Genomic DNA, 16047 nt, shown 5'->3' on the forward strand with positions numbered 1-16047 from the left:
AGAAAAAGGGAATAGTGGTATTATGATAACATTTCATAAAAATAGAGATTTAATAGAAATTGGAAAACTATAGACCTATCAACTTGTTATATTATTTATGTAAGTTCTTTATGAAAATAATTTCTAACGGATTTAGGAGTATCTTTGAAACTAATGACCAATTGACCACCTACAAGTAATAACATTCTTGATAGAGAAAGTTACAAAATACGACATGCCATTATTATTATTATTTGTAGACTTTTAGAAAGCATTTGACTCAGTTTAGCATAGCTCCATATTAGGAACTCCATGTAGAACTACTACACAGAGTGTAGTATTGATCATCACTATACAACTTTTCTTAGGAATATATATAATAGCGCGATAGCTGCAGTGACAATGTACTTTGGCAAAACATACACATTTCACTTGTAGAAAGGTATTCCATTACTCCTAAACTATTAACCTTTTTATTACACAGTATTATAAAAAACACTTATTGAGAAAATATTAATGTCAACATAAATGAGAAGCTTTTGAACAACTTAAGGTTTGCAGACGATGAAGTGTTTAATGCAGACCGGGTATATTATGTCTGACTATTTCTTTATGACATTCAGACCTCTTGTAGACCAGTTGGTCTTAAAATTAATTTTCCCAAAACACAATACATGATCAACCTTGTGCCGGCAAAAAACATTTCAACTAATGAAACGCAATTTGAACAAGTGTATCCCGATAAGTATCTGGAGCATGAAATTAAATTAGGAAGAGAAAATCAAACAACAGCAGAATACGACTAACATGAACAGCTTAAGGAAAACTGAGGAACGTCTCTATCAAGTTCAGAATCAGGTATTCCCATGTACTTGAAACGCAGGGTCTTTGATCAATGTATACTCCCAGTTCTAACGTATGGAGCTGAAACATTGACCCTTACCAGAAAAATTATCAATAAGATACAGAGCGCAATTCAGATGTCAATTTTGAATAAAACCCTCAAAGACAGAGGGTTTAAATTAAATAGTTGAAGGAAAAACTAATGTTACGGACGCAATTAAAAGGCAGGACATGTTGCCAGAGTCAGAGATGTAAGATGGACTGATATAATGCTAGACATAATGATTATCGTAATCAAAGACGTCGACCAATAAGGTGGTTGGACGACATTAAGCTTATCCAGCACAACTAGATTTAAAGTGCTTATTATCAGATGTAATAAAATTATTTACGGAAGGCCTATATTCAGCAGTAAACTTAAAATGGCTAATGATGATGAACTAATATTGTCAAGTTGCAATAAGGATGCTAATAAACTGACCCAAGAAGGTGCTTGTGAAGATGATATTGCTCATGCTCTACAATTGTAGTAAAGTGCAAATCCTAACACAAAAATCTTACAAACAAATAAGTCAAAACCGCTAGTAGAACTCGATAAAGACCTAAGATTACTCTTTGAACCAGACACTATACAGCTACATACAGCCAAATAGAGAAAAATAGAACTTGAACCACAACAATGAACTATTCAACGACCTTATGGATATTGTAGCAAAAACTATGCTGAAGAGAAAATAGCCAGATGATCTGATTGGATGAATCAAGATGCATCGGCACAGGCCGGCAATAAACAGAAGTCATCATCATCAACAAATTCTCAGAATGTACTCGGTAATTGTTAATTACCAGTTTAAGAATATACATATATATATATATATATATATATATATATATATATATATATATATATATAGTCAGTATATATAGTTATAGTCAGTTCATTAATGTCTGTGTCCCGTTTTACGTTTTGAGTCTTGACAAAGGCAAGAGTTTCCTGCCGAAACGTTGAGTGCAATGGAAATTAAAATCTAGTTCCACATGTAATATAATATATATATATATATATATATATATATATATATATATATATATATATATATATATATATATATATTTAATATAAATACATAAAGAATATATAATACAAACATAAATCTAATTTCCTCCTTGAAAGTCCTAATTACATGTATAAATCACTGTTCCGAAAGGCATTAAATACTCAAATTCACAAGTGTACATCTTATCCCCGAAAATCCACTGTGCTCTCGACAACAACTACTAATAGTTTTATTTCTGTTTCAGATACTCCCAACTGGGTGCTGCACATCACGAGCATTTCAATTCTGATGGCTTGGATCGAACTAATGCTTCTAATTGGGCGTCTGCCAAGTCTCGGATACTATGCACTTATGTTCTCTGCTGTCTTGCAGAATGTCGTTAAGGTGATTAACGGGTATTTAAAATGAGAAATTGTTTAATTAGTTCTCTTTAAATAACTCAGCGAGTTAAGTGCTTCTTATTAATTTGCTTGTTGATTTTTGAAGCTTGAAATAATACGGAAAATTAGGTTATTGATGGTCTAATTTTCATTTTTTCGCAAAATCGTCCCATTTCTGCCAAATTACTTCAATAAAAATGCCTGAAAATACAAAAACGTTAATATAAAACTTAACAAAATTTACTACCATATTTTTTTGGAATAAACCAAAATAATTGTAACTAAAATTATATATTTTTTGACCTTCCGACTACATCGTTCACAAATCGTTTTTAAAAATACTCATACAAATATAAAAAATATTGTTAAAAACCTATTAATATTATACTTCTGTGTTAATTCACATTTTGTCTCGATTTAAGTGGTACCATACAAGACATATAAAGTACACATATAATTATGTACTTTTTTTCCATAATATGTTAGCGCTTTTCAAGTATACGTCTTCAAAAAAAAATTGCTCAATCAGTCCAATCTATCATAGATGCCTTGCACTGTTTAGTCAAAAACCACCAAAAGGCTATCTCAAAAGAAGTGGCATCATTGTGTTCATGTACACATGTAAATCATTGGAGTATTTTACATTGTCGCAACACAAAAGGCATAACCATCTTTAATAACTACATAGATGTTAAACGTCAATATATTATTACTAGAAATATATTTGTCTACCTACCTTCTATTCTATTACTATTAACTCTATTACTAGAAATATATTTGTCTACCTACCTTCGAAATCATTCAGGCTCTATTAGAGTATTAAAAGAATAAGTTTTGTCAGCTGTACTGTGGTCAATAGTGTTTGACAATCATTAAGCTCACAGAAAAATGTATAAATGAAGCGGCTGTAGAAACCTTGAAAGAACAAAGGAATTGTAGGAATACTAGATCAAATAAATACAAAAGAATAGTTCAGTAAAAAAATTGGTTAGGTATAGCAGAGAAAAAAGACACATAACATATATGAATAATGAGAAAAAAAACTAATCTGAAATACTATACAAGATGATGTCGGCTTGGAGATGATGTCAAAAAGCAATGGTAAAGAAAAAAAATAATATACATAAAATAATAAACTTAAACAAATAGACTAGTGAATGTGCTTTAGCAGAGCAAGTGAAGCATAAAAACAATAAAATCCGTAAGATCGGATAGAAAGGAAACAATTTATATCAGCTTAATATCGCTAAAAGATTGGAAATATTATTATCAAAATCTATTAACTGAAGATCGTTCACAATTTCTTACTAAAAATAATTACCAGTCCTTCAGCCAGAGACATCCATTGTAGAAGAAAACTCAATAACTCCAACTGAAATAAATAAAGGGCTAATAACAACAAAAAATGGACAAACTGTATTTCTAGACTTTACGGCAAGATAATAGAAAAACAAAGGGTTTAGTAGGCAATACAATACCAGCCTGAAGCCTTATACTAATCAACAAAATTACTGTTTTTACTATTGTTTATATAATTTTGTCTCGATACAAGTAATTTCTAATTCTGTGCCTTCTAGTCTTACTCAACTCCACCGTAACATTTTCATTTTAGCTACCTCCATATTCTTTTCATGGACCTTCCTTACAGGCTACACTTCACCGCCTTAAACCAACACAGGTCTCACCATACTCTTGTACATATTTCCTTTAAGCCCTTTCCCAATTTTTTAATCACACAGCATCCTCTCATTAGCTTTCAGTTACCCTGAACCAACCAGCCTGTATCCTGTGGGCAATTTCTTGATCTTGTGTCCAATTTTTCGTTATGATTCTCCTACTCCTTCTAGTTTTTCTCCAAGTAATTCTGTGTCCCCGACCATATCTCTTATCTCCAATCACATATACTCTGTATATGTGGTTGGATACACAATATACTCTGTTTTTGACCTGATAACCGTAAGACCTCCTTCTTCAATTGCCCTTGTCCAAAACTCCAACTTCACCTGCGCAATTTCTTTGCTCTCCTCTACGACCAAGGCCAAGGAGCATCCTTTATTACTTTTTCTGTCAGTACATCCATAACAAGATTAAACAGGTTAGGACTTAGTGAAGAGCCTTGATGCAAACCAACCGTCACTGGAAAACTTTTGGTCAATCCCACTACAGTCCTTACAGTTCTTGCCTAGTAGCTGTTCGTATGCCTTGTTAGGATCTCTAAATATCAAATATAGCTTTTTTTTCTCGCCGTATTTCTCTAATAACTGCCTTAAAGCAAACAAAGCATCCGTTATCCTCCTTCCTAACATAAATCCAAAATGTTCTTCTCCTATTGATGTCTCTTTCCTTAACCTTCGCTATACAGTTTTCTTTCAAATTTTCATTATGTGCGACATTAAGTTTATCTGTCTACAGTTATTACAGTCCTTAATGTCTCTATTACCCTTGTACAATGATAGCATCACACTCTTTCTCCATGCATGGGGCATCCTTTCTTGTCCATATATTCTACTCATCATTAGTCACAAAATATTAACCCCGTCCCCTCCTAAAGCCTTTCAAACCTCCATAGGTATTCCGTCAGGTCCTACTGCCTTACCACTCTTTATCCTATTTAACGCGTCGACAACTTCATCTCTTGCCATCCCCTGTATTGCATTTTTATTTGGGAATTCGCATCCTCTGTCTCTTCTTTGGCGTTCTTTATTAAGCAATTTTCTAAAGTACTAATACCATCTTTGCTTTATTTCAACATCAGTTCAAAACACACTTCCATCGGCACTTTTAATCTGTCACACGTGGGTCAAGTCCTTTGATGACTTGTCCCTTACTTTAGCAATGCTGTATAATCCTTTCATCCCCTTGGGTGTTGCACCTTACCGTTCTACCACCAAGTTTCTTTGTTTTTAAGAGGCTCTTCCAAATGTTTTTGCTTTTTTTTTCTCACTTGCACCACAACTTCAATGTCTGATTCTCCTTTCCTCAAGATCTTCCAGCACTCTACTTTAAAGACTCTTCCCAAATCCTTATCCTTTAACTTCCACCACTGTACCTTCTGTTATCCAACTTGCTTTTCTTTCCGCTCACCTTCATCTCCGTATCCACTATTACCGGTCGGTGTTGACTAACTATACACTCACCTTTTATCACTTTACAGTGGTGACCTTCTACACAGCACAAAATCTATCTGACTTTTCCTTTTCTTGCTACTATAGGTAACATACTTGTCTTCGGTCTTTATAAATAACGTATTAATGAGAGTCAAATCCTATGCCAGTGCAAAGTCAATCACACTATTTCCTTCATCATTTTTTATTCTTACCCTACAACTTCCACGAACTCTTTCTATTACTGCTCTGTCTCTATCAATATGGTCATTTAGATTACTTTTTATAAAACACTTCTCGTCTACAGGAATCCCAAACATCTCGCATTTGAAAGCCCTCCAACATTCTTCCTTTTCCTGTTCTTCACATTCTACCTGTGGGGCGTAGGCACATATATGATATTCACATTGGTATTGTCTGACAATAGTTAGACTTCTTCTTCTTAAAGTTCCATCTCCTATCGGAGGTTGGATATCATAACGGCTATGGTCACTTTGTTGGCTGCTGCTCTGAAAAGTTGTAGTGAACTACAGTTAAACCATTCTCTAAGGTTCTTCAGCCAGGAGATGCGTCTTCTTCCTATGCTTCTTCTTCCTTGGATCCTTCCTTGCATAATAATTCTCAGCAGCTCATATTTTTCTCCTCTGGTTATTTGACCCAAATATTCTAGTTTTCTTCTTTTTATACTGTTCATAATTTCTAACTCCTTATTTAGACGTCGTAGTACCTCAGCATTGGTAATCCTTTGAACCCACTGAAATTTTAATATTCTTCTGTAACACCACATTTCGAACGCTTCTATTTTTCTTATGTGTTGTTTCTTCAATGTCCAATATTGTCCAATGTTCAATAGTTAGACACTCATTATTATATCACTTATTCTGGTTAACCTTACAAGATATTTCTTTTACTCGTTGTTCAAAATAATACCTACTCCATTTCTGCTATGACTGTTCGAACTCTCTCTCTTTGTCAACCATTTTCCATCCACTCCTGAATGTAGGTCTCTCCCAATTGCTTCCATCTTTCTCTATCTTGCGCCAATCTAATCCACTGTTTGCCTGCCACTGCTCTTATGTCATCTACCCATCTTTTTTGAGGTCTTCCCATGCTTCTTATTGTCGTCATTGGTCTCCACTCTAGAATTCTCAGTGTCCACCTGTTGTCATTATATCGGGCTACTTTTGTAACTTCTTCCACAATATTCTTAATCTTCGTTCTACATCTTATCTCGGTGTTTCTAATCTTGTCTCTGTGATATTCCAAGCATGATTCGTTCCATTGCTCTTTGCGTTGTTTCTAATTTTTTAGCAGATTTTTTGGTAAGGGCTACTGTCTCCAAGCCGTAGGTACAAACTGGCAGTATGCATGTGTTATACACCTTTTTCTTTAAGTTTACAGGAATGGAGGTGTTTTTCAAGATATATGCTAGTTTGCCGAAAGCGCCCCAGGCCAGTTGTGTTCTTCTTTTAATTTCAGCATCTTGATCAAGATGCTGTTCGAACTACTATATATTAAGTTGCATCCATCTCCAAGATCTCTTGACGCATTACCTTTCCAACAAGTTTTTTGCACACAAAGTACACTTATCCTTCTCCTCTGCATGAAATCAGTAAGCTCTCTTCCTTTACCTGTCATACTTCTGACTTTGAGAGTTGCAAATCTCACACAATAATGGACAAGTATTTCATTAATTACGTAATTACGTACGATATTTCACTTTAAATCGTATAATTAAAGTATTTATTTTTCTTACATAAGCTTAAATAACCATGCGAATTTTGCTTTGTTATTCATACACTAAGCTAGAATACGCCTAAAGCTCTTTAATACTCCCATAAAGATAAAAATAAGAAGGAAAATTTAATATTCGTTTGATGTGTGCTTGCAAACAACTACAAACAGTTTTTGTTATCTTGCAACGGAAAACGTCAAAAACAATATGTAAAACTCCCACAACGCAGTAAACAAATATTTGCACCCTTTTCAGACAACACAAATTCAAGCTCCACTTCCCATTTACAATTTTCCTCTCGCATATGAACGGGTTTAAGACGGTGAAAACAATCCACCAGAATAATTTTATATCCCAATGGAAATCCATTTCATATTAATCTTGATTGTGCTTTCACAATTATGTTGTGTTCTCTACGTTCTATGTACCCGTCAGTGTTGTTGTTAGACCCATATCAACGTTTCCAGCTACAAACTAAATGATATTTACGGGTTTTATACTCGTTTAAAATGATATATCTTTATTAGTTATTTGGAAAGGGATTTGGTTAAGATGCGTATTTATGTCTTAACAAAACAAATATATGCGTCGATTGTGAAAGGATGCATGTAATAACACTAGTGTATATATTTTTACACACAAATATCTAAGGAATATGACTATTCTTAAAATTATTTTTACAAAATCCACACTTTTGGAATCAATTAGATTTCAGTTGCACCATAATTAGAAAATAGACAATATTGCCCGATTATTTACGTGGTTTTCTATATGCACGTATTTGCCTGATAAATCAGTACAGAAAAGGTAGAATCTCGCATAACTTATGTCTCAGAAATCAATTGTGTCTGAGCTATAGAGGTTCAAAGTGTAGGTTTTTAGTCGTTTTCAATACTACATATTATTTGTAAAATATACAGATTTTTAGTAAATACGTACAGTCAACTTCAACGAGTGATTCTGCATGAAAAATAATGACAGTTTGCTATATGAACGTATGCTAGCAAATGCTTTATTTTCCGAGATAAGAAGTGTTTAAATTTTTCTTAGAAACTAATAATTTATTTATGTTTGTTGTGCAGTTTAAGGACACGGAATCATTGGTCCGTACTTTATCGAAGAAAATAGTCGGCGAGTTACACTTAATTAACTGAGGTATAGAAAGATAGTATAGCTAAAGATCGTTGGGAACTTTTCGATCTGCAGCCTGGAAACGAGAATACAACCCAGACCTATGCTTTGTCTCCACAAATAAAAACAATCAACCCCTGGCAACTTCACGTACAGTACTCCCAGATTTTCCACATAGCCAACATAGACCAGTTGTAATAGAAGTTGGCATCAAAATACCAATAATATCATCTTTTCCTCGACCTAGGTGGAACTTTAAAAAAGCAGACTGGACAACTTTTACTGAGAGATTGGACAAATATTTGGGATGGATAACCCCAACACGTGAAAACTACATGAGATTTGTTGGCGCGGTTATCTCTACAGCAAAGAAAACTATACCCAGGGGATATCGTAAAGAGTATGTCCCAGGATGTAATGAAAAATGTGAGAAATTATATCAAGAATACAACGAAAGCCAAGACCGAGAAATTGTGGACGAACTACTGCACAGTTTGGATGCAGCCAGACGACAAAAATGGATGGAAACTGTGGAAAAACTAGACTTTAGTAAATCAAGCAGAAAAGCATGGTCCTTACTTAGAAAACTTGGTAGTAGCAGACACACAACTAGAGATAAAATACCAATAGTTCCCAACAGAGTGGCCTCCCACATTGCAGCTACCTCAAGAGCACCTAGAGATCGTGACCACACCACCAAAATAAAGCAAGAACTAAAAATACTGAAGTCTGAATGCCCGCTTACATCTCAATACTCTGAAGCGTTTACTCTAAAAAAAATTAACTCAGAAATATCAGAAGTTAAGTCTGGAAAGGCACCCGGCTTCGATAAAATTCATCCAGGATTTTTACTCCACTGTGGCAAATATGCTAGGAAATGGCTGGTTGATTTCTATACAGATATGATAAAATCAGGGGAAATCCCCCACTCACTAAAAAGGGCCTCCATTATAGCCATATTAAAACCAGGAAAGGTAAATGATCAGCCTCAAAACTACCGACCGATTGCACTGCTGAGCTGTGTCTATAAACTGTTGGAACGATTAATCTACAACAGAATTAGTAATAACATATTTGAATTGATACCTATTGAGCAAGCAGGGTTCGGACCTAACCGCAGCTGCACAGATCAGATCCTATCCCTAACAACACATATTGAAGCAGGTTTTCAAAGAAAGCAAAAAACATCCGTTGCTTTCATTGACCTATCAGCTGCATACGACACCGTCTGGAGACAAGGACTAATCTGCAAACTAATCCGTGCCATCCCGTGTCAAAAGATAACTAGACTCATTGATAGCATGCTCACCGACAGACCTTTCCAAGTCACAATGGGCAACTCAAAAAGTGTCCAAATGAAGCTCAGCAATGGACTGCCACAGGGATCTGTTTTGTCACCCTTACTGTTTAATTTATACATCGCGGACCTACCTAGGACAAATTCGCAGAAATTTGGCTACGCTGACGACTAGGCCATTGCAGCAAGACATAATAACATGGCAGTTACAGAAACAATACTAACGGATGACCTTGCCATTATGGGAGAATACTTTCGCAAATGGAGGCTACGGCCTAATGCGACGAAAACCGAAGTGTGTTGTTTCCGTCTAAATAATGCGCAAGCCAACAAAAAACTGTCCGTTCACTTTGAAGACAGACTACTAACTCATAACTCAACACCAAAATATCTTGGAGTGACTCTTGACAGAACTTTAAGTTTTAAAGAACACCTACAAAGAACGGCAGCAAAACTGAAAACGCGAAATAATATAATCCAAAATGTGGTACCACATGGGGGTCCTCAGCCTCCGTACTCAGATCATTTGCTATCGGACTTGTATACTCGACAGCTGAATATGCTTCCCCAGTATGGCTCAATAGCAAACACACGAAGATTATTGACACCCAATTAAACCAGACAATGCGAATGATTTCAGGTACAATTAGACCAACACCCAACTATTGGCTTCCCATCCTGAGTCACATTCCACCGCCGAAACTAAGAAGCAGTCACTCCCTTCTCAGAGAATATCGAAAAATCCAGTCTAACCATCAACTACCCATCCACCATGATAGGCGTGATATCGAAATGAACAGACTGCGCTCCAGATATCCTGTCATGTTAAGGGCCACCTCCTTACATCAGGAACATTTCGACATCACCAACGCTTGGAGAAGACAATGGGAGCGCGACTCACCACAGGAAGCACAGCAAATGGCCTGTATCGATCAGAAACCGCCAGGCTTTGAACTGACCCGGAGTACATGGACAACGCTAAACAGAATAAGAACAAGAAGCAGTAGATGTGCTGACAGCTTACATAAATGGGGAAAAGCCCTTACTCCGGAGTGTGACTGTGGTGCGCAACGACAGACCGTCCGTCACATTGTTGAAGAATGCCCCCGAAAGCGGTTCCCTGGAGTTTTTGACGAGTTCCTGAATGCGACCGAAAATGTTTTAGACTATATTAATGCATTAGATGTTCGTTTGTAATACTCCATGTAATGTTTTATATTGCTTTCTAAATATGTGTTCTTATTGTATGCCATACGATAAATAAATAAATAACTGAGGTATATAAAAATTTTACTAAGCTCTATTCCTAAAAGACATTAATTCTGTTGTGTACGTAATTTGGCATGTCGAGACCAATTTTTCCAGCAAGACGGGGCAACTTGCTAGACTGCTGTCGCAATTCGTTAATTTCTTCAGGAACATTTTCCAAGCAGATTTAATTCACAATTTAATAACTTCCCTTATCCTTTACATTCTCGAGACGATATGTGGCACCACAAAACATCAATGAATAAATGGATGCCGTTATAGCCTTTTTCACTGACCTGAGACAACCCTTATTCCATAACATGACGAGAAACTTAAAACATCGATGTGAAGTCTGTTAATTGTTAAAAGTTAATAGTATCTGCTCAATATTATATTACTTATAGTTATATTAAATTATTCAATTATTTTCAGTAGTAATATCCCTAGGACATTAATAACAGACGAGATAATTTCATGACAATCGAAAGCTCGTTCCTTTCAAAGCAACGAGCTTGAGAAATTTGTCATGAAATTATGAAGCATTCATCAATGTCCGAGGGATATTCGGCGGATAATTTTTCGAAAAAAAAATCATAACTCAACATAACGAAACATTTATTTATTAAAAGTACAGTTAGTGAAAGTACAATTACTAAAATTTAAGTTAACATTAGATTCGTTGCTGTTCTCTACTATAGAAGATCTATTACCACGCATAATATTTATAATTTTGTTGTGGTGTTCTTGACATTTTGAAATTTATTTGGATCAAGTTGTCAAACTCGATCGTGTTGTCATAGGGATTGAAAATTGCACTGAATGCAATTATCAGTCTAATGTTGACATGATTGGGTGAAATTGTTTCACAAGACACAAAATGACGAAATTTGAATGGTTGTTAGAACAGTCGAAAAATTATCAAAATAACAAATCGTTCAACAAATTAATGAAGTGGAGAAATCAATCTAGTGCTTTCGACATCTTGTATGGTTTATGGTTTGTCCTCCCGACTTTCTGTCAGATTGACCCTATTTTATTTAGCACTATATTTTAGGTAAAAAAGGGCGAAATAAATCATCTGAGTAAAGCTGTGTGAGCTCTTTACCCTTATGAAATTTCCTTCATGAAATAATATCCCTGTGTCCTTTTTCACGCCATCGCTACGAAGTTTTCATCTCTTTTCCACTTTCAGAAAACTTGCGAATGATTTAGGTACGATTTGAATATAGAGGCAAAATTCAGAGGTATTTTTTATAAAATTCTGCCTGATGTGTTTGTCGAAAAGGCCAGTGGCGTTGTTTTATTAGAGTATGTTAGCAAATTGAAAAATTATACATCTTGATGTGTATCAACTAGGTATAATTTTATAAGAGATATTAATATATAGATATGAAAGGTATTCTTGAAATATTCTATAAACGCCATATTATTAAAATAATAATATCATTTTTCCTGCTACTTGCTGAATTTTGTTGCTGAGTCTTAAACAGGGTTTTATATATATATATATATATATATATATATATATATATATATATATATTCATGCTAGAAGCCTAATAGTTAAATCAGAAAATATAAATTTGTTTCTTTAAATGTTTCCATTACGAAGGTTGACAATATTATCATGGTAACCATAACTTGTAATAAAATTCGCAAAATAATATGGAAATGGTTTTATTGATAGAAATGTTAGTAAATAAAGGAAAAATGTCAAAACTATTGAAATATCCTGTCCTATATAGTTAAGGGAGACTTAACTCTGCGAGCGGTGGCAAGGCTTACTGGTCCAACTAGTCCGAACGGTCGTGATTCCGCCCTCGCGGATTTACAAGAGGGTAGGAAAAATTTGGTTAAGGGGAGGAAGGACGTTCAGATGCAGGCCCTGTAAAGAGTTAGAGGTTATTGGGTTACGTTAGAAGCCGGAGAGATGTACAAAGCGAAAAAGTGTGTTCTCTTCTAGTCTCTACCTGAAACAGGCCGGGAAAGAACAAAAGCCAATTTTCAAACTTACAATATATTAATAAATCGTAAATCTACACTAATAAAACAAGATACTCGAGATGGCTAATTATTGTTTTATCAAATTTTGCGAAGGGAGACGAGAAGAGACTTACCAAGGAGTATAAAGGGCGGACAATCTACTGTTATTTGTTTTTCCCCATTGGTTAGTATTTATGTTTAATAACCTTAGCGTATTTAGGCCCTAGCTAAAGAATACGCCTTGTAGTCCGAACTGGAACTCAGGAACAGTCTGAATGAACTCTGGGGGCACTATACGCTATCACGATTTTAAGAGAGACGAAAATTCGGTACTTATACTCTCTACCTTCCGTCGGACACGATACCAAGCTAATTGAGCTGAACACACCGGGACGGCGGACCGACTAGCACTCCCCTGGGGTGTCGAGCACTCACTGCCCCGTTGACCGATTTTCTTTGTTTTTATGTACCGCCAACGCGTACCCTCAATTACTCCGTCACATTCCGAAGTAAAGCGTCGCGTCTTATTGCTTTCCCCTAGAGTTTTTGCCGATTGCGTCGTCAGCTCCACGTGCTTAAATGGATCATGCGATGTGTAACCTCCTAGCTCAGCTCAATTCTTATCGCTGGTGTGTCGCTTCGGCGCTTGTATTATTTTCCCACGAAGGTCTTCACATTTCGTAATTTTTAAACATTCGGAGCTGACCTGATATCGAAACTTGTGTAATACACGTTAAACTAGGTCAAATTTTAATTATTCTTTTCTAGGCTAACTACCCCTTATTTTGTTTCTTTTATTTTCTTGCTATGTTGACTTGTTACATACCGGGCTAACTGATTATAGATTGCGTTTGGGGGGTGGGGTTGTTTCCCTTGGATATATGGCTGATACATTACACTATGTATTACTGAGGGTAAAATAGAAATATTTTTCAGAAGTTCAATGAAATGAAAAGAGTTTTTGACAAAGACAAGGAGTTTTTGCCTAATGGTTGTAAGGATAAAGCGAGATATTTTAACAATTTTTGAGCGGGACAGTTGTATGCACTGACAATGGGTCTAAGGGGAATATTGGACTTATGAATTTTTTAAAAGGCCGTATATTTTTGGAATTCGGGATTTTTCTCTGGGTGTGAGAGGTCTCAATGTCCAGTCACATCATCACCCCGCCCAACTCAATTCAGTTATCAACACTCTTGTTTTCCGTTTCATCGGACCTAGAGACAACAATCATAGGTCATCCGAAATCAATTCAATAAGGCAAACGGCAACCACAAAGCCTAAACCAATAGAAGCATTCAAAAACTTTTAAATCCCATCCCATCCAAAAAAGAAACCTTGCCTCCGGATCAACCCAACATCTTTCTACCTTTTATTAAAGGTGTCACTGACAATATCAGTAAAACTCTTAAGCCTCTAAATATCCAAACCATCTTCACTACTCACTTTAAGTTGTCTAATCTCAAATCTAAAAGACCAAATCCCCAATGAAAACCATGGTGTCTATGAGATACCTTGTTTCAGATGCCCACGTACATACATAGGACAGACATACAGACGAATCCATAACCGTATTTACGAACATTCTATATCTGTCAAACATTCCGATGCTACTTTAGCCCTAGCCCAACATCATATTGGTCCCAACAGACCGGCTACAAAATAGATTTCGAAAAGGCAAAAACCATCGCTCCCATCCGCTTCTTAAAATCGAGAATCATTCGTGAAGCCATCGAAATTAAAAAACGGCTTAACAGCTTAAACATGCGCGATGACGCTAAACGACTGTTGGTAACATAGTGACCGCTGCTTCAGCGACCCCCGCCCCAAACCCACTCCACTCAGACCGTCTCTGCGCATACCGTTTCCGCGCATACTGAGAGTATAAAAGCAGCTACACAGGGTAAGACCAATCATCACTCGACACTGAGGAGTAGTCAAATTAAGACCTTAGTGCGGTAAACTGGTTCTTTTATTTATACAGAACACGATAGTAGTACGTCACGGGTAAGGGGAGTAGACAGATTCAGACCCCGAACTCGAACGGAACCATATACCGCTTGATAATAGGTGCCTAAACGTCGATTACTTAATTATCAACGCGGTTCTTCCCGAGAACTTCGTAATGTTATATATATTACAGGATCCAACTTGTAAATACAATATATTTCCGTTCTCCTCCACCAACCCTCCTGGTCCAAGGCATGCTCCTCCTCCAAATCTCTTGATTCCATCGCTCTTCTAATTCCATCATTCCATGAGCATTGAGGTCTACCTATTTTTCTTCTTCCAGAGGGCTTCCATCTGTGAACCTCTGTGTGTCAATGACCGTTTCTGTAGCATTTATGTTATTTCTTATAGATTCATTGGTCTTCCTTTCCAGCCTTGATATTCTAGTACTTGTTCGCAAATAATACATTTCAACTGCCAACAATCTTCTCTTCAGGTCTGAATTAATTGTTCATATTTCAAAGCCATAACAAAGAACTGATTCAACCATGGTTTGCCCTATTATTTTTTTATTCCTTTTGGAAATGTTGCGATCACACCATAAGGAGTTCAGACATCCTACAATTTTACGTCCCTGATTAATTGGGTGTTTAATTTCAGTGTCTCTCAAGCCGTTCTTATCAATGAGTGCACCTAAATATTAAAATTTTTCCACTTGTTTAATTTTTACGTCCTCTTCTATCAACCCTTCAAACCTTGCATTTGAATTGATAACTAAATATTCTGTTTTTTTCATGCAGACTTGTAACCCCCATTTTACATATTCTCTGTATAGATGGTTTATCATAAATTCTAGATCATAAGAATTTTAACCTAGGACGATTTGGTCATCCGCAAAGTTCAGGGAGAACAGTACGTCATTTCCTATGGGGATTCCAATTCCCTGGCGACGGTTTTTCCAATTTTCTAGGGCCACCTCAATATATAAATTAAACAGTAAGGGTGACAAACTGCATCCTTGTCTTAGTCCTTTTGTTAATTTTTTTGGCTCTGATAGTCTATTTTTGATTTTTAGGTAAGTAGCGTTATCCCCGTATACTTCTGTGATTATTCCTAAAAGGTATGGACTAATGCCCAGTTGTAAAGCTTGCCACAATTTAAGTTTTGGGACTATATCATACGCCTTTTTAAGGTTAATGAAGGCTAGATGTACTTCGGTACCAACGGCTATTCTTTTTTCTACTAATTGTTGGAGTATAAACAAGTTATCAGTGCAAGACCTACCAGGCGTAAATCCACTTTGGTTTTCGTTAATTAGATATCCTACATCATTTTATAGT

At 36.0% G+C, this 16047-nt stretch overlaps 1 protein-coding gene across 1 annotated transcript; it reads left to right on the plus strand.

Annotated features, from left to right (window-relative positions):
* Window positions 1-2124: 2124 nt before the first annotated feature.
* Window positions 2125-15824, plus strand: LOC140431817 (uncharacterized; the record flags this gene model as incomplete). Its single annotated transcript, XM_072519695.1, has 3 exons — window positions 2125-2275; window positions 8478-9204; window positions 15783-15824. Coding segments are annotated over 3 exons (920 nt in total), but the record flags the coding sequence as incomplete, so codon positions are not given.
* Between the last annotated feature and the right edge of the window lie 223 nt (window positions 15825-16047).

Source organism: Diabrotica undecimpunctata, unplaced genomic scaffold (assembly GCF_040954645.1).
Source record: "Diabrotica undecimpunctata isolate CICGRU unplaced genomic scaffold, icDiaUnde3 ctg00002062.1, whole genome shotgun sequence".
Lineage (NCBI taxonomy): Eukaryota > Metazoa > Arthropoda > Insecta > Coleoptera > Chrysomelidae > Diabrotica > Diabrotica undecimpunctata.